The 19,070-nt window shown below is 50.7% G+C and overlaps 5 protein-coding genes across 5 annotated transcripts in view; 2 read left to right on the plus strand and 3 right to left on the minus strand.

Moving 5' to 3' along the window:
* Positions 1-3,270: 3,270 nt before the first annotated feature.
* Positions 3,271-6,626, minus strand: LOC128731589 (WD and tetratricopeptide repeats protein 1). The gene is made up of 8 exons (XM_053824719.1): positions 6,312-6,626; positions 5,802-6,191; positions 5,455-5,706; positions 5,086-5,372; positions 4,720-5,008; positions 4,527-4,639; positions 4,116-4,434; positions 3,271-4,025 (listed from the first exon to the last, which is right to left on the minus strand). The coding sequence occupies exons 1-7, from the start codon at positions 6,624-6,626 to the stop codon at positions 4,131-4,133; spliced, it is 1,950 nt and encodes a 649-aa protein (XP_053680694.1). The 3' UTR covers positions 3,271-4,025; positions 4,116-4,130.
* A 1,512-nt stretch (positions 6,627-8,138) lies between these two features.
* On the plus strand, positions 8,139-10,584 carry LOC128731009 (conserved oligomeric Golgi complex subunit 2). Its single transcript, XM_053824104.1, has 3 exons — positions 8,139-8,240; positions 8,317-10,061; positions 10,146-10,584. The coding sequence occupies exons 1-3, from the start codon at positions 8,139-8,141 to the stop codon at positions 10,453-10,455; spliced, it is 2,157 nt and encodes a 718-aa protein (XP_053680079.1). The 3' UTR covers positions 10,456-10,584.
* Positions 10,585-10,614: 30 nt separating this feature from the next.
* Positions 10,615-11,679, minus strand: LOC128721497 (dnaJ homolog subfamily C member 17). The gene is made up of 2 exons (XM_053815256.1): positions 11,533-11,679; positions 10,615-11,460 (listed from the first exon to the last, which is right to left on the minus strand). Exons 1-2 carry the CDS (start codon positions 11,608-11,610, stop codon positions 10,615-10,617), a joined length of 924 nt encoding a protein of 307 aa, XP_053671231.1. The 5' UTR covers positions 11,611-11,679.
* Positions 11,680-11,849: 170 nt separating this feature from the next.
* On the plus strand, positions 11,850-12,937 carry LOC128732120 (proteasome assembly chaperone 2). Its single transcript, XM_053825287.1, has 2 exons — positions 11,850-11,870; positions 11,950-12,937. Exon 2 carries the CDS (start codon positions 11,951-11,953, stop codon positions 12,674-12,676), a length of 726 nt encoding a protein of 241 aa, XP_053681262.1. The 5' UTR covers positions 11,850-11,870; position 11,950; the 3' UTR covers positions 12,677-12,937.
* Positions 12,938-16,216: 3,279 nt separating this feature from the next.
* Positions 16,217-19,070, minus strand: part of LOC128721508 (protein winged eye) — a 57,146-nt gene continuing 54,292 nt past the window's right edge. Inside the window, exons 10-14 of the mRNA XM_053815268.1 lie at positions 18,770-18,992; positions 17,170-17,972; positions 16,896-17,081; positions 16,652-16,813; positions 16,217-16,576 (exon numbers count right to left, since the gene is read on the minus strand). Coding sequence (XP_053671243.1) covers positions 16,217-16,576; positions 16,652-16,813; positions 16,896-17,081; positions 17,170-17,972; positions 18,770-18,992 — 1,734 coding nt within the window. The remainder of the gene's footprint in view (positions 16,577-16,651; positions 16,814-16,895; positions 17,082-17,169; positions 17,973-18,769; positions 18,993-19,070) is intronic.

The following is a 19,070-nucleotide window of genomic DNA, read 5'->3' on the forward strand; positions in this document are numbered from 1 at the left end:
CACAATTACACACCGAAGGGCAGCGTAGTGAAGATCGCGAAAAAGAAACTCCCCGAAACAAGGGCAAAAGGGCAGTTGGGCTGGTCGTTCCGTCGCCTGAGCCCGTCCAGCTCGAGATGGCCAAGTGGTTTCCCTTTTTTTTTTTGCTCCTTACTTTTTCTTTCTCGCTGTATTTTGTCTTTTCCCTCGGACGCTCCCTTCGGACCCTTCGGAGACGAGGCTTTGTCTTTCCACGCTGTCCTGCCGGTTATGTCTTTCGCGCTTCCCCGTGATCCTCCCAGTCGCAGTCCTTCCGAAGGTCCACGTTGACCAAAAGAATTCACAAGTCTCGTCCGAGGCAAAGCGGGCGAAAAAAAAAGCAGCACAAAACCGGTTACCCGCCGTAAAATGCCACCAAAGGTTTTCGGTTTCGCTCCGGGCAGCCCAGGGCCCTGGGAAGAAAAATCAACCAGGACATGGTCAGCCGCTTGATCAGGCGCTCGCAGGGCACAACCCTTCGCCACACGGGCAGCCGTTGTTTGCGCAAGCAGGCAGCCTTCGTCCTCCCCCGTGCTGTGCCCTTTTGCGCGGCCAAAGCCCAAAGGCCATCGTTGGTGCAAGCATCGAAACGAGACGCGTTGCGATTCCGCACCGGGAACGCGCAAGGACACACGATGGCGAATGAAGCCCAACAGGACCAACGGACTATGGCACGCCACCATTCGCCGGGTTTGGTGGAAGCCAACGCTGACGAGCAAGGTTTTCTGCTTCTTCTTTTTTCACCACGATGCCATCAGCCAGACCCGTGCAACGGTTGTCGAACGTGCGATTATGCTGCTGAAAACGCGGGCGAACGAGAACCGCCAGCATCGTAATCGGTTCTGGGTAATTTTGCTTCTTCCTTCCAGGTCGCCTCCGTGCTAAAGGGCTTGCGTTGAAGCGTGAAGAAGAACAACAGCAGAAAAAAATCCACCCAAAGACGCGATCTGTGGGATGGATTTTGTTCGAACGCCCCAGCAGAAAGCTCCGTCCGGCTACCCACGTGAAGCTGTGTGTGTGTGTGTGTGTGTGTGTGTGGGTTTTTAACGAAAAATCTCCTTCCACGAGCCGATGGCACCTCTTTTCGTTCCTTTCGATCAGCGTTCAAAAAACCACGCCACGATCCTGAGAAAACTCCAGCGTGCTTCATTCCATCGAGCTTTACGGGGTCCTTTTCCCCGCAGGGCTGTTGAGTCTGTTGTGAAGAGAAGAGAAGACAACAACAACAACAACAAAAAACTTGCTCCGTTGCGCCCGTTGTAGCTGGAATTAGCATAGTTATGTAAATTGAACGTTGTGTGCTTACTTTTAACCAGAAAAAAAAGAAACCCAATCATTTCATCACCACCGTCTCGAGGCGCGGGCACCTTAGCCAGGAAAGGCAAGCCACAGGACACCTGACCAGAATGGGGGAAGGAAGCCGAAGTTTGGAAGGGCGCACTCGATCGAGCAGCGGTAAAAGGGCTTCATGACAGAGCGTAGGCACCAACTACTTATCCATTTATCCATTTATTTGGTGATTCTCATTCCGCCACTCACGTGTTGGTATTCGAAAGTTTTTTGCCGCCAAAAAAAACGAACCATCAATGCCTAAATGAAACGAAATAAATTGCATTCATTGCACGGGAAAACGCATACAGCTATGTATCAAATGCGCTTGCATCTAGCGAAAGAAAATGTTAGTTTTGAAAGCAGCCTTTCCATAACACCACAAGAAAGATAAATTCAATAAAAAAAACGTCCCTAACTTGATCGTGTAATATTTAATATACCACTTATACGCGACGCCATTTAAAGAACCTTCTCAAGTCCTTTCTTTCCATGCTTTCCGTCTACGGCTTTCAGCTCATAATTTTGCCAGCTCGCAAAGATTCTCCAATCCACAGAGGGCATCAGAAAACCAACCGCAATGGTTTGCTGCTGCTGGGGTTGCTCCAATGTCACGATCACACCACCGATCGTCATGGCAACCGTGGTCAGCAGAGTTCAACACGGCAACACCAGCACACAGGGTGGCTTTATGGGGCGATAAATTGTTTCCGCCCCCTGGTTGCGCCCTTCTGGTGCTCATAGCGCGAAGAACGATCGTGATCTGTGAACTCATCGAAGCCGAAACAGTATCGGAAGTCGTCGACCAGCTGCTGCCGGTGGGCTTGCTGGCCATCTCATCCCCCCACCGCTTGGTCGGTGCCATCGGTCGGTCCCAAGGTTAAACGCTAGCGAAGGGCCACCATCGCCGATGAAACTGATACCGAGCTGAAATGCAGCGAGCCCATCGCCTGGTGGCCCTGTGGTTTTGCATTCAAATGTGTGCGCATCCGTAGCATGACGACACCACCGACCGGGATCGAACGATGTTCCGGACTTCGGTGGTAAAAATAATGGGAGAACGAAGAAGAAACACGCTCGACATGACCCTCGGAACCACCGAGCGAAGGGGCACGACAGGAGGCTGCTGCAGTTTATATTCCATTATTCGTCGTTAATCTTTCGGACGAATGATTAATTCGATAGTGATTAAAATCTATTACATTTCCGGCCGCGTCCAGAGCGTCCGCAGATCGAACGAAAGACCCCTAGCAACAGAGCAGCATTTTGCTGGACCGTTTCTGCCGTTCTGGCGCACAAGGCTTGCGACTAAATGGGCCCTTCGTTGCGGCTTGATTCATGTTGGCGGCACATTTACACTTCACGACCCAGAACTTGCGCCCCCGAACGACACGGTGAAATTCAGCGAACCAGTAAATGCGGGATCCAGAGCAATGTTTACGACTTCCTGCCTAGGGCCGTCTTCCTGTGTTCCCGGTCCACAGACGGGCTTCTGCGGCTTGCGGCGATGGTGTATGATGGACTGCGGCTTATGCGGTCACGGTTGCCAAAGGAAGCTCGGGCTTTGCGCCGGATGAGAGCGAAGGTTTTTGCGGTTTTTTTACGGTGCAGGAGGTGCACCCGAACGGTTCGATGCCATCGCGGGCTCGATTTATGAGGCGAGTTTACAATGTGGCATGGATTTTGGTTGCATTTGGGGTGGATAACGCTTAAACAAGGGCTCATGCACAGGCGCTATGGGCTACGGTAACATATTTAACCAACGCATCCGTTCGTGCGGATGTGGACCTCGTGTTTCTTCGAGCTGCGTGTAAGGGCCTGTATAGCGGCACGGATAATATTCATGTAACGACCGGACGCGAGTGCTAAATGAGAAACGCTTTCACAGTGTGAGCATTTATTGTATAACATTGAAACATAGGGCAAACATATACAAAATTTTGTTTCTCACCGACAAACTAATTCCTTAGCCGGGTCAACAGGTGGATTATAAATAAAAGTTCTTCTTTGCGCTTGAATGAAGAAAAAGAGTATGATCCCTAAGCTTCTTAGGTTTTGTGCAAAGAAGTCCTCGTAATAGGTGAATTCTCGAAATAAGTCGAACTCGTAGCAAAAAAAAAAAAAGAAACACAAGTGAATCCTAAGGGTACATATCGAATAGTATCGCATTTCAGAGTTCGTTTTTTTCTTCGGCCATAATTTCACTCTTAAATGTCCCGAAAGATTAGCACTAGCCTGCGTGCCGTCTAAGTGAAAGGTAATTTTGTAACTAAATTCGCTCGATTCGTGGTGGCCCATTCTAGGGGAACGCAGCACAGATTCTTAATTCTACAATTCACAATTCTAATCGCCACCGGAGCTGCCAGATGCACCGGGCTGGACGCACCGGAATCCGGATCGCGCATAAGATAGGCGCATCCCGGCACATAGGCTCACGTGTCAGGACTTCCGTTTCACCGCGCAATCTGGGTGGAAGATGTGTTGAAATCGTCAGTCGGACGAACTAACTCCGTTCGACGTACCGTTAATTTCTTCTTCTGAGTTTTTCGATCCTTTCGAGTGTTTTAGGTTTCCCATATTGTGGATAAAGGAAGAAGGGTGGCACACGGCTATGGGAGCCGCACTTTTGCGAATAATTTGTTAATGCTAGCTTTAATCACATGTATTATACTGCCGATCTAAAATGATAAAAAGAACAAAATATTACAGAAACTTTATAAAACATCGGTGCCATCGGTGCCATCGGTCTGCGCCGATGAGATACGTACCAGTTGCACCAGAAGCTAACTGGCACGACATATTGCCTGATTCGGTGGGATCGAATCGAACGGATCCAGCTGTATGCGCGCCTGATTGTCCTGGACGAGGGAGTGCAGAGATTTCAGCCGATGCGACGTTCTCTGTTCGCGGGGTGTTGCCAGCGACTCTGGCGTCCACAGGCGCACCTCGTGGTCGATACCGCTTGTTGCCACGAGACAGACGTACGGATGCGGCTGGACGCAATTAACGATCATTTCGTCTGCGCGGTAGGCCGAATGGATGATTCCAGTGTGCCGGTTCCAGATGTAGAAGTTGCCATCGTCCGAGCTGCAGGTGTAATTAGTGGAGACGTTGAATTAGTCAATGCAGATTCACCCTTAGACTATCGCGTGGACGATCGTTCCATTGAGGTCACATACCCGGCCACGATGTAGTTCGCGTCACCGAAATAATTCGCCTCTTTGATGTCCGTCTTCGTGTTCCAGTGGCCAATGTAGCGTTGGCTGTAATCCATCGCCATCGAACGCCAGTGCTGGAGCGCCGAGAATAGCAACACAAAACGGTCAGAAAACTCGTATCGATGGGCCACCGAAACCCCTGTGACTCACTTACCTTTTCATTGTCCGAAAACACCTCATTGTCGCCCTCAGAGTGCCGGCCATAGCTTGATCGAAGCCGCTTGTCCAGCTCGAGCCCGATGTCTTTTTCCAGCATTAGCACACCCGGGTTCTTGGCATACGAGGGAAATCGTCGAATCAGCTCCTCCAGGCATATCTGGGCCTCCTTCAGCTGGTCCAGCTTGAGCAGGGCACGTGCCAGACGGAAATGCGCCTTCACGTAGTGTGGATCCAATCGCAGCGCCGTGTGGCAATCGCGGATAGCAGCGTACACGTCGCCAAACCTTTAAGATCAAAGAGCAAATAGAGGCTGTGTTATTGCAGAACTGTGCCGATGTCGACGAAAACGTCCTCCACCTACCAGTTGCGTTTCATCAGGGCCGTTGCCCGGTTGAGGTAAAGTACGGCGCAGTCCTTGCTGTTGGTTTTCTGGATCGCCAGCGTGTACTTGTTGATCGCTTGCAGAAACAGATCTTTCTCCAGGAACGCGTTGCCCTCCTTCTTTAGCTGCTCCACATCCGGCGGGAACTTGTGTTTCGTTTTCTCCACGCTGGGGGCCCCAACACCTGCAGGGATACCGCCCTCACCACAACCGCTCTCGTTTGCACTGCCGTCGTCCGGGATGGGGAGCTTCGGTAGCTCCAGGAACTGCGATCCAGACCGGAAAAATAAAGGAAAAATCATAGCTAAGCGTGACATCCTGTCGGACGAAAGACTAGCCCATACTTACCAGCGGATTGGCAGGACGATTGATATCGTACAGATATATGTGATCCGAACCCATGTTCGTAAGCAGCTCCGTACCGTCCGGGCTGAACGTGAGGTAAGTAACCGTTTTGTTGTGGAACGTGCCGGTGATGCTCCTGTGCTTGTTTCCCAGATGCCCCGGGCAAAAGTACTTCACGCAGCCATCCTTCGGGATGCTGTCCGTCACGTTCGTCAGCGTAGCGGTATCGTTGATCACATCCACGTTCGCTCCGAGCTAAGCAGAGGACAAGACAAAGACAAAACAAGCAAAGAAGGCAGGTTCAGCGACACCCGTTTCCTCCAAACATCCTGAGAACTCCCTAAACGCACCTTGCCCAGCGAAATCATGCGACGGTCGTACAGGCGCGTGTAGATATCGTTGGCCCCGATAGCGAGCTGTTCGGGGCGCAAAGGATTCACGGCGATGCACTTCACCTCCGGCATGATGTAGACGTGGTTCCGCAGGTCGATCAGCACGTTCGCATCCTGTCCCTGGCACACGTGGTGCTGGCGCATGTCGTGCTGCAGCACCACACCATCCTCGGCCGCCGACCAGAAGACGTGCGAGTGGCGTGGCGAAGTGGCCAACCGTTTGACGCGATGCGTGTGGCACGTGCACTTCCGAATCGGGTGGTCATTCTGGCGGTTCACGTCAAACACGAACATCTTGCAATCCCCGGCACCGGTGGCCAGCAGAGAGTTACCTCGATTCGGTAGGAACTGGCCGATAAGAACATGAAAAAAAAAGAGAAAAAAAAGAAATGAAACAAGTTATTGATCCGGGTGCCCTATTAAAGATCGGCCGCAGATGCAGCACCAACTGATCAACGGAGAACCTACCTTTACGGAGAAAATGTTCCCATCATGCGGCGTCTGCAGATCGTGGAGCAATTTGTGCCGGAACGGATCCCACAGCATGACATGGAAATCGTCCGAGGCCGACGCCAGGATGCGCCCGTTATCACTCCACTGCAGGCAATTCACGCACCCATTGTGGCCCTGCAGCTCCGCCTCCAGCTCGATGCTATCCACGAACTGTGGCGCCGTCCGGAGCCGGTTCCGGAGGACGTGTTCCGCATCCCAGTGCAACCGGTCGGTCAGTATTTTTGCCACATTCGTTGTATTCCCGTACGGTTGCTTCGATCTTCTACTCATTCTGTTCGCTATCACTCAGCTGCTCTGCACCAGCTGCTGCTGGCTTCGTGACCTTACGACTAGAACTCCCCCCCACTGGACAGTATGTTTACAGTGCCTTGGTTCGCAAGGGTGAAGTCGGTGGCTCCGCACCCAATCACCACTTGCTGTTACGGTTACGGGACAGCTGATGCGGCACAGGTTAATTTTTCGATGCGAGACTCGAGCCACTCGGTCGCAGGACATCCACCCTTTCTCTACACAACAAAAACAGGATTTAAACGACGTCAATACGTCACACTGACAGCAGAGATGGGGCTTTCTTCGATCGTTTTTCTTTCGAGTAGAACAGTGCACGTATTTGTCTCCCTTTCTCGCTCTCTCTCGTTCTCACACCTGTTCGCCAGGCGACGTTGCTCGGTTCTTTATCTCATTCGCTCTCACTGACCGGGCGGTGGCTATCGCTCTGCTAGGCACAAACAATTCTGATGCATTTAAATGTTGCCTTTTCGATAGGCCCGTGAGGGCGTACGATCTAGATTCCTGGAACTTTCCACAGTGTGACACATTCCTTCTTCCGAGCAGATACGAGCGATTGGGGAGCGATAACAAATCGCCGGTTATCACCCCGACACGGTACACGGTTCAGAAACAACGGAAGCCTACACGACTCCTTTTAGGATGCCACTGTTCTTCGCGCTAATCGATGGGCTCTTCCGAACGATACCCTGCTGTGACACGGGATGCTCAGAGAGCCATCCCGGTAGGATGCTGACGATGGCACCAATCCCACATCCGTCACTGATTGTAGCTCGCTTAACGTCTTAAGGATTTGATTAATAATGTTCCATTCCGAGGGTGGCAGAAATTTCACGTTGGCTTCTGTGGTTAGTGGTGCATAAACTTCCACGACTGCATCAACAATCAAGGGCAGGATAGGAGATGTGAGATGATGACAACTTTTGGGTGGGGGTTTGTTTTCTTTCTGGTAAACAGACAACAATTAACTGCATTGACAAACCAAAACACTGTCGTGAGTGCCCGCTTCCGCACCGTTTACACACGCTCTTGGCAATGCACTTCGATTACTCTAGTCGTTCAAAAACTGTCTCAAAGGTAGCTGTGGTTGAAATGAGCAATCAAAAAAAGTTACTACGAGAAGAGACTGATGGTTTTGCTATCTCCATTCGCTCACAGTAAACCTCTTGGATTGATTTGTGCGAAATTGGTACAAAAAAACGGAAAGATTCCATGCCGACATGTTTTCAGCAACATTGAGTGCCGAAACGTCAAACCACGTGGCGCAACCTGGTACCTGGTCCGCGTGACGCAAATGAGTGCCGTTTTGTTGTGACGATGATTCAATGATGGTGATGTGTCAGAATGTAATTTCAGAGCAAATTAGTGGATTATAATGGTGTAAGCGCTGCGGTGTTATTTGTTTCGTTTGTTCCCACTGCGTGTCTTCGTTTTTTGGCCAGTATCGTCCCTAGTGTGAGACAGTTTCACATGCCGTAGAGGGCAAAGACAGCCATGGAGGATGACCCAGCGCCACCACCCAGCGGTGGTGCTGAATTGTTCAGTCTACCGGCTGGACCGGCGACGCTGTGCTTCGACAAAAATGAATTCATGAAGGTACGTCAGCCTGCAAGCCTTTCCCGGACTCGCTAATGTCCTTCTTGATTGTCTCTTTCGCTTTCTCACTCTGCAGAAAACCTTCTCCGTGGACGAATTCCTGCACGAGAACCGAAACGCGGGCACGCTGGAAAACATCCGCGATGATCTCGGCCTGTACCTGAAGGTGCTGCGATCGGCAATGATTGAGCTGATCAATCAGGACTACGCCGACTTCGTGGACCTGTCAGCGAATCTGATCGGTCTGGATCAGCAAATCGACGCCATCGGAGGCCCACTGGAGAAGCTGCGCGATGAAATTGGTCTCGTGAAGAGCGCACTCGTGGGAAGCATGGACGAGATCGCCGACTGTCTTGAGCAGAAGAAAGCCCTCCGGGCGCACAAAAAATCACTACAGAGCCTCGGCCGGGTACAGGGTTCGCTGGAAAAGCTCAAAAGCATGCTGCTCGGCGGTGGTCGAAAAGATCCGTCCGATGCGACGCTCCTGGAGCGGGCTGCGCTGGAGTCGATCCAGCTGCAGTTCAACATCAAATTCTGCCGTAACTTTCTCGACGACGCCTTGCAGCAGATGGCGCAGGACCTGTGGAGTGAGCTGCTGGCCCGTTTGCGCGGTTATTTCCTGCGCGCACTGGAAGACGCTGATCCAAAGGAACTGGAACGATGCCTACGTATCTACTGCACGCTGGACGAGTGCCGTACGGCGGAGGACGTCTTCCGGAGCGAGATCGTCGCACCGTACATGAACCGGGTGATCTCGGAGAGTAGCCTGCAGAACTCCCCCCAAGGCCTGACGGGTATCTACAATCAGATTCTGGACTTCGTCTCGATGCGCATGAAGCAGCTGCACCAACTGACGAAGCGCAACGGCAAGGTGAAGGGATACGGCTTCATCGTGAGCAGCTTCTGGACCGAGGTCGAGCGGCGCATGGAGACGAACATGTCGTCGATCTTTGCGCCCGGTAATCCGGATGCGTTCTATCAGAAGTACAAATGTACGCTCGAGTTTCTCGAACGCATCGAGCTCATCATCGACGACGTGGAGGATGTGGCTCAGTTCAAGGCGCATCCGCAGTACCGCAGTTTTCAGCTACGCTGGAACCTGCCCGTTTACTTTCAGATCCGCTTTCAGGAGATTGGGTCCGGGTTGGAGGCTTGCTGCAGCGAACCCACTTCCCGTCAGCTGGCGTCGAGCATCTCCGCGACGCAGTTCAACGTGGCCCAGTTTTCTGCCGCCCTGACGGCCATTTCCAAGTGCTGGCAGGAGGGTGTGTTCCTGCCGCAGCTGTTCCACCGTTTCCTGAAGCTCACGCTGCAGATCTTGGGTCGGTTGAGCGTCTGGTGCGGTGAAGCGCTCCGTGCACCGCCCTCAAAGCAAGAAACCACGGAAGGATCGGCATCTGAGGAACAGGCGGCTCGGTTACGCTTCCTCGTGGCGGTTTACTCCGATCTGGGCAACATCGAACTGAAGATCCCGTCCATCGTAAACCTTGTGGCGGAAAAATCCCCGACCGGAACGGCATCTCGCGAGGAGTTGGAGACCGCACTTGGAGAGAGTGGAATCACATTCGGGACGTTACGGACTCAAACACAGCAAGTAATCGTGAGGGAGTTGATCACCGCCAGTCTACCGCACCTGCGCCAAGCCAGTGACATTCCGCGGTTGTACCGGAAAACGAACCGGGAGCTTCCGAGTCGTTGCTGTTCGTACGTGGAGCAGCTACTCGAACCAACCGACTCGTTCCGGAAGAATTACGGCTCGATGATCGCACCCGAGCCCATGCGAGAGTTCCTGACCGGGGTGTACAGCCACGTGACAGTGCAGTAAGTGCCGTTTTTCTTTCATGATAGCGTTTTTTTTCTTTCTTCCATTCACATCCGTTTTTTATTCGTACTCTCCGCCCACAGATACTACCAAGTGATCGATGAAGTGCTCACCTCAGTGCAGAAGACGGAAGAATCATTGAGGCGGTTAAAAAATTTGCGCGAACGCTCGACAACGACGGGCACGAGTGTGTCCGCTCCCGATCGTACCGGGGCGTCGGATGACGACAAGATCCGGCTACAATTGCGCGCGGACGTCATGCATTTCGTGCGCCATCTCGAGGAGCAGTACGCGATCACGAGGCGTACCGTCGACAAGTTGCCCGAGTTGGTCGAACTCGTTGACGACGCCATCAAGGGCCGACCCGGTGCCGGTGGACAACCGATCCAGTAACCTGCTCCCACACCGCCTTGTTTGGTATGTTATGTCCTTTTTTTCTGCACCCCCAACCCGGTTATTACCACCCAAAGAGTTCACCGGGGCGTTCTTCTTTCGGCTTATAGTCAAATAAATCGTTTAAAATCACACGCAGAGGCGCAAAGGTTCGTTTGCTTAGGACACCGGTGGATCGGCGGCTTCATCTTCTTTCATCATTTGTTCAATCAGGCGCTTTCGTTCCTCAGCTTGACGCAACTGCCGCAACACCAAGCTCTCGTAGTCGCGATCCGTAATCGTGCTACCTGCACCCGCTCCGGCAGCCTTCGATTTTCCTTGTGCGGGTGCCTCTCCGACCCACTCGAGCGTACACGGGTTGTCCAGCCTGCCCTTCTCGTACGTGACGGCCATTTCAGCGGCGTCCTTCGTGAGGAATTCCACCAACGCGCTGCCGTTCTTGCGTGGGCTCATCACGAGCACTCCCAGCTCGCCGTATTTGTTGAGAAACTTGCGCAGTACGGCCTCCGAGTAGCCACCGTTTGACGAGTCCGTTTTGTCTGCCTTCCAGCGTATCTTGACACGATGCTGCGCTGGGTCCCAGCTTGGGACGCTTGCAGTCTGCATCATGCGCAGCTCCTCTTGCAGTTGGCGGCGCATCATTTCCTGTTCTTCCTTGATCAGCTTAGAGCCCTCCTTTCGCAGTCGGTCGAATTCTTCCTGGAATAGCTCTTCGGGTGTTTTAGTGCTGGCTGCTTTGTATCCGCCGGTGGCCGCTTCTTTCGCCTGCCGTTCACGCTCCTCTAGGTCCGCCTTCAGCTTCTGTCGTTTGCTGTCGAGCTGCTTGGTTCGCAGCTTTGCGGCTTTCTTCGCATTCAGCAGTCGATCGTACGCGGCCCGGGCAGATACGTCGAGCAGGATTTCCAGCGCCTTCGACAGCTCCTGGAACAGCTCGGCCGCCTTTGGGTTGTCGGGATTTTTGTCCGGATGGCATTGTAAGGCCTTTTTGCGGTATGCTTTGCGGATCTGGAAAACAGCACGAGAGCGTTCGAGCGGAGGTGCGAAACAACCAGGAGCACAGCGAGCGATTTGACTTACCTCCTGCTCGGTGGAACTGATTTCCACCTCCAGCAGACCGTACAGGTCGATGTCACTAAACTTTTTGACGTCCACCATCGTGGGGAAGTTCTTTTTAAGTTTAATGTAACATCCGCGAACAATCGAACTGAGGAATGGGAATGGATTTCTACCGGCCGAAAGGGACAAATACCAAACGTAAACAAACCCGCTCAATATCTCGAGTAGATGTAAACAAAAACCTAGTCGTTTATCACCGCCGGTTCACAGTTTCGATTTGACGTATACCAATATACCCGTGATGCCCGTAGAAATGTCAATCAACGCAGTCAAACAAACAAAACAGCAAATCATTCTGTGTAAGCACCCGGCATTTGTGCAATTGCCGTAGAAATTGTCGTAATTTGATTGTAATTTCCGTTTACCATCCATCGTTAGCATGTTTTCCTTCAAGCGCGAGCTCGACTTCACCGGTTACTGCTTCATCGTGCCTTCCGTAAGTGTCGGCAATGTGCCCCAGCTTGCGGTAGACGCACTCGTCGAAACGCTCCAACTCGAACCAATTGGCCAGCTGTGGCATCCTGCGCTGATACCCATCGTCGGACCGGCCGCATTCGAACACGCATCCCAGGACCCGATCACAACCGCGGCCGAGCTCTACGTGGCGGAAGACAAAAAGCTGCTAGTGCTGCAGATACGCGCCCCACTGGTGGGCCCTCTGCGCCAGGCGTTCCTGAACGAATTGGGCGAATTTGCACGTGATCGGAAATTCGCACACGTCCTGCTCCTGTCCAGCTGTTTCTCACACGAAAAATTCGACATACGAACCGGACCGTTCCGGTATGTTGCGAACGAGCTGTACGATCAGCTGCCCGATGCGGCACGCCTACAGGACGACCGGTGGACGAAACACACCGGTGGCGTGATACACGGCGGAGGTTACGCGTCGAAACTACTGCAGGCTCTCACCGAACGTAACGTGCCCGCCCTGGTGTTCTTCATGTACGTGTCCGAGGGCGATAATACGACGGAAGGACTCATGCTGGCCCGCATGCTGCACGCCGTCAGTGGAGAGCGGATTCTGCCCGCGGGATTGACTGATTTCCGGTGGCCCAACTCGTGGAAACATCTCTTCGGCAGCGAACACCCGAAAGCGTTGTACTGAGGAATAGGCTAGGGAACTCGAATGAGTTTTTTGAGTTAATACTGGCGATAAAGTATGCGCTAGGCATCGACCACACTACAATCTGTAAATGTTCCCAACTTAAACTAACGATCGCGACGGATCGAAGCTAGTTCGTCTAGTTCCAGTATGATTATGTGCTTTGTTTAAAGGTGTTGAAACACACGGCTAACATGGTTAAAAAAAAGAAGCATTTACGGGCTCCGTATGTATCGAAGTACAATAGAGAAGAATGTAAATGGCATGGAATAAACGGACAATAAAAAATATTGCAGCATTTCAACATTGTTTTAATTAATGTTTTTTCGAAAATAATATTTTTCTAAGGCGTTATTTAATAAATCTAATTTTATTGAAATTTTCCTGGGTCTAAAAAAAAAATTTGAGATATATCAAACAAAATGTCTATTCGAGGCGTTATCCGATATGTCATTTCGAGGCCAAAATTTAATTTCGACAAAAAATGTTGCTTGGGACGGGTCCGGCTGCGAGCTGCGCTACCTCCTAGCTGGTATGCGCTCCTGTTACTTTGGTTTCAAAACCACGTTTTTCGAGGCTACTTTTGGCGATACGATTTTTAGCGTCCGAGATGAAAATTTCGGTTTGGGTCGAAAAAACGCTACCGCTCGGCAATTATGCGCTCCTGTTACTTTTTCTATGGAAACTTTGTACGCTGAACGATATTTTTTGAGAATTCGGATATGTTTCTATTTAAAAAGGGCAATTTTCGTGCAAAATAAATAAGTTATAGTACTTTATAAGAGGTAAATAAATAATAACTAAGGTATATTTGTTGATTTGGAATAAAATATAATCTTTATTTCAGTTTTATTTTGTTTTTTGGTAAAGTTTGACGATAATTTGGATGTATTTCTTTTAGAAAGTGCAATAAATTAAGTTGTAGTACATAATAATTACTAAATAAATAAATACTATGCCTTCGTATTGTTGATTTGGAATAAAATTGAATCTTTATTTCGTTTTTTAAGCATGTTCTATGAGTTTTCGGATGTATTTCTTTTAGAAAGAACAATTATTTAAGTTGCAATACTAAGTAATTCGACTATAAATAACGACAAAGGCGCACAAGTTGTTGATTTGGAGTAAAAAAATCTTTATTTCACGTTCTGCGAAAGACAATACATCTAAATAGAACGAATCTTCTTATCCTAGGAAACACTGTCCCTCCCGTGCCTCGGGCGGCCGTACACTAACTAGTTTGCCAGGATGCGCTGATAATAGATAGAAACGGCTCGCTTTCCACGCCGATTTTCCGCACCGAAGCTTTCAATTATATTGTACATAACACAAAGATTCTCCCTGTGCAGGAGACACTAAACATGATCGCGTAGAGCACACGGGGGATTTTCTTCTGGTTCCACCGCAAAATGAAAGCGATCGTGATCGAGGGCGGAGAGTCCTTAATCGTAATGCATGTTTAGCTTGCATCACCCCCGATTAAAATGCTCCATCGCGTATCCTCGCTGGTATTGCAGGCAGCCTTATTTAAACCAACATGCGACAATACGTCGGGGGCGAAGGATACGAGGCATGAATTTAATGTACAAAAAAAACCCTTATTTACATTTCCCGATCGTTTCTGATCGCGCGCGCGGCGAGAATAAGTATATCGCCAATATCTGAAGCAAACGCAACGAGTTTTAAGCGAACGATTTAATCAATACGAGTGGCTTCTCCTCGCCAAGATTAGCTTTCTGCGGAAACGTGGATTCGCCTGCTTCAGCTTGCATAGAAAGTGATCGATAAAGCTGGACTATTGTTACTTCTATTGTTGTTGTACAGTGAGCTGTTATAGGAACTCATGCGTTACGGGTAAAGTTTGCGTGGTTGTGTGATTTTCATACTTTTTCTTCACTACTTTCATGCTTGTTCTGATCGTTATCAATACTGTTGGATTATGATTATTGTAGAGACTATGGTAGAGAATGGTTGAAATGCTGCTTTACTGCTTGCAGAGTACATGGTGTCACGTGCTTTCAGTTGGATGCAATAGCGCAGGGTGACTCGATTGGCTGATGAACGTGCTTTTCTGTGATCTAAATTCATGGACCTGGTTACGCATCTATTGACGCTGGTTGATAGGGGCAAATTGCAGAGCAAAGAGCGAAAGCAAACGAAAAAAAACTAAGGTATATACGTAACGTTTACTTGAAAACCCCAGAGCCAGCTCAGTGTGATTGCTTCGTTTAACATTATTCCTTTTTTCCTCCGGCGAGCCTTACCCTCAAATATTGCACTTTTTTGTGTTAAGCAACAGCCATGATTTGACGTGGGTTTCTAATTAATTTTGCTTCTCATCTACTCCACTGTCTCGCTCTCCACTCTCTTCGAACGTTTGGTGGTATACAGTATGCGCGGCATTTTGTTTTGTATCTTTCGTGTTACATCACTTTTGTTAAATTTCGTTTCAACGGGTTCCAAAATTTTGGTATCGCGCATTATTTTTGTGTGTGTTTCGTTTGTAATAAGTTTTTGTATAGCAGAGGTAATCTCGATTTCTCCAAAAAAGCTCTTCCGAAACTGGCTTGATAATTGGTAATTTTCTCCTCGCGTTTTGCCTGAAATCACCCTTCATCCTTGGCATGCCGCAACAGCTAGCACATAACGTAACATTCGCCCTCTCCGGAGGCTGCTTTCTATTAACGATCTCCATTCCGCTACTGGCATTACGCTATGCCAAAAAAGTATCACCCAAACGCGTGCGCCCTATCCGATCTAGGCTCCGTAAATACCGCACCGTGTAGAAAAATATAACCTTCTAGGACGTACATTTCATCGTCAACCGTCGCGACGACAATGGGATTCGTGTTAATCATATTTGTTTTGTTGCACGTTTCCATTGCCTGCCTGCCTGCTTGCCTGCGTCCTGCTATAGCCACGTGAATCAGTCGTATGTGCTTTCATTGCATTCGAACGATTATAAATAGACACCCAATTCTACTGATTGATATACGTTTCGCGTGTTTTTTTTTGTTGTTGCTTGCATTTGTGTTGCTGCGTCAAATGTACATGCTATATACAACGAAGGTCCTCTCTCTCTCTCTCTCTCTCTCGAAAGGACCATTCGCAGACGATACGGTTGGTGAAATAAACCGCCACACAAATGGCGCCTAAGTGGATGATAAGCATCGCCATCGAATCTTGATACGAGAATTCCCAAAACTGTGAAGGGAAATCCCATGCTAAAGCTAAAGGAAGTAGTTACGCGTGTATGTACATATCCCGCCCTGGGTGGGCATCGTCTTCGAATCGCATTCTCGAACGACTGCCCGGAAAGCTTACTCCTAAAAAGTGTCTTACGTGCTACCGCTTAAGCTAAATGACTTATAGTTGCTTTCAAAAAGCGACTCTCTAGACTGATGATTTGCCGCGCGTTCCTGATCTCGTTAGTTTGCATTTATCTGTTGCCGCGTGCGTGTGCTCTTGTAGAGCGTGTTATGTACAGCAGGGACCTTTCCCCATGCGCGGTTCGCAGGCATATTAACGTAACCCCACGTCCTCTTAAGCAGACACGACACTCTGACCCCCATTACTGCTTGCTTTGGCGATGCCATTGGTGGTGCTAGCAGCGGGCAATGGCTTTGCAGGTGTCAATCCGGCTACCGTTGCGGATGATGTCGTCGTGACCCACCGCACGTTCGGTGGCAGGACCTCGATCTCGGGCTGCATCTTGATTGTCTTAACCGTGGGATCGTAATACCCGGCCAGGTAGTACGTGTCGTTGTTGTCGTAGATCGAGCTGTACTGCTTCGGTTCGGTGCCAAACTTGGCGGTGTATTCGGGCAGGGATAACACCTCACACTTGTGCGAGATCGTTTGCACGTCGTTTTCGTCCTCGTGCGGTGACTGAAACAGCGCCCCCTGGTGGACGAACGGAGAAAACTCCGCAGATTAGTAAACGATCGACGGGTGTTCCGAAAGCGTGGCGTTACCTACCGGATACTTGAGATTGGGGCAGCCTTGTGTTTCCTCCGGATGATAGAACCACTTGACGCGCACCACCATGCTGTTGGTGGAGGTTTCCCACATCGATTCGATGTGTCCGATGTACGGTCGATCGGGCCGGCCCGTCGAAAGGAACACAGCGGAGTCGCCAACCTGCACGCAGAAGAAGAAAAAAGCACACACCCGTTAATACGACTCAGCCCGCCGTACATCCTACCGCCGGGTTCGAACTAACCGAAATCGTTTCCTTGCCACGCTGGATCGACTTATAGAATTGCTTCTTCACGCGACCCACCGACCGTTTGTAGCCCTTGCCGCACCAGGCCCATAGCTGGCGTGCCGGTAGGAACGCGGCAATTTTGCTCCCATTCTGCTCGGTCGACGTCTTGCGCTCCAACGTCGTGGTCTTTTTCTGTGGCTGCTGTAAAAAGGATAGCAAAGCAATGTGTGAGGTGGTGTTAATGAGCGAGTTCGATCAGCAGCTCGAAGGACTGTGTTAGAACACTTACATAGTACGATCCCGAGCTCTCGGTCACAGACGAGCTGACTTCTTCCTCCGTCAGTGTGTCCTCCTTCTCGGGTGCAGGTTGGACGGGTTCTCCGGCCACCACCGGAGGACACCGAGCCGGACTAAACTGGCCAGCCGTCTGTGAGGCACTGTCAGCCTGCGAAATGTCGTCATCCATCGATCCGGTCACATCACCGACGGGCCCAACCGGAGAAACCGGAATCCGGTGGTGTTTCTTGTGCTTTCGCCTTTTCTTGTGCTTCCGGTGTTTGCAGAACTCATCGTAGCACTTCGTTTTTGACTTCTTGTGCTTGTGCGTCGCAACCAGACCCGTTGCTGCTGTCGTCATCGTCGTCGTCGTCGTCGTCGCTCCTGCCACTCCTGTCGCTGCCGCCGCAGCCATCGACGCAAGTTCGGCGTTATTTGCCGCCAGGCGGCGCAGTTTATCCTTGCGGATCTTCTTCAACCGACGTCGCTCCTCTCGGTACGCCTCGTCGTGGAGACGCTTCTCGGCCCGTTCCGTGGCCAACGCGAAGCTGTTGATGGTCGAACCACCGGCCAGAGGTGAAGACATCATTGGCGTGACGGTGGCCGTTAGTGGCGTGTGGCTCGGGTGTCCTTGGCCGGGCAGGTTGCCGGCTGGTGGATGGTTTGGGCCCGAAACGGCACTGGTGGTGATGGAGGTGGTACCATTTGGCAACACCGCAACCGGGCCAAGGGTACCGAACTGGGCACAGGCAAGTTCGGAGTGGCTTGGCTGGCGTTTTCGCTTGCCTAGCGATAAAAGAGGATTGGGATCGTATTCTGGAGTGTTTTTGGTACGATTGATTGTTGTTTTGTTGGGGTGTTGTTGGAGTTGTTTGGTTGGGTCGTTGGGTTGGCGTCGCGTTGTTACGGTTGGGGTGGGATCAGTCACACAAAAACACACACACATACACAGAGGTCACACAAAAACACACACACACACACAACAAACGGATAGTGAGGCAGTAGAAGTCGAAGGTTGGCGAGGAGCATATGACACGCAGAGGTGGCAGGTTGGTTGGTTGGTTGGTTGGTTGGTTGGTGGCAGGTTGGTTGGTGAGAACGCAAAAACCGAGAAAAAAGATAAAGAAAAAAACAAGAAAAAACGATATAAAATCAAACGCAACAAAACGGAACATCCGCGCTCCCTCTATCGGCAGGAAGCTCAACACTCCGCACCGTAGTAGAAACGGTCTGAGGAGGAAAGGGAAACCAAAGGCAGGGGACGTGAAAAGAGAGAGAGAAAAGAGAGAGAGAGAGAGAGTGTGTGATGAAGAGAGAGTGATAGAATGGTAAAGCGAACCGCTTTGTGGGCAATAACGCGATCCGATCTCACTGCACATCATCGAATACGGAAGCGCTCAGGCAGCCAAAAAGGACACCTTTGCCTTTGATAGTCAAAGGACGTGATAAGGAGCATCGGCACAAACACAAATTTAACGTAACGCGAATGAAACGGATCCGGAAAAGGGGGAATAGTGCGGGAATCTCGGGGCTTGTGAGCTGGTTCGGATGTGAAGGCTGAAGTGTGGGGGTCTAACGATCGAGACGATCGATGATGGAGGACGGGAACTTACCGACTATCGGGTAATCGCTCATCAGGAAACGGATGTCCTCGAGCGCGATCTTGCCATTGTCTCCGTCGTCGAACTCAACGTTGACGAAGCGCTTTTCCGGATCTGGTGAGGCCGGTTCGGCCGCAACACCCGGATACAGGCAGCGGTACTGCTGGCTCCAGTAGGCGCAGAGTCGCGTACCAGGGATGATGTCATCCACAGACTTCGGTGCCACCTCCAGGATCTAGCAAAGGGCACAAGAAACAATTCATTAGACATTGATCTCGCAGGATCTTCCTGTTCCGCGTCAGATGGCACACTT

The sequence above is a fragment of the Anopheles nili genome, chromosome 2, assembly GCF_943737925.1.
Source record: "Anopheles nili chromosome 2, idAnoNiliSN_F5_01, whole genome shotgun sequence".
Taxonomy (NCBI): Eukaryota; Metazoa; Arthropoda; class Insecta; order Diptera; family Culicidae; genus Anopheles; species Anopheles nili.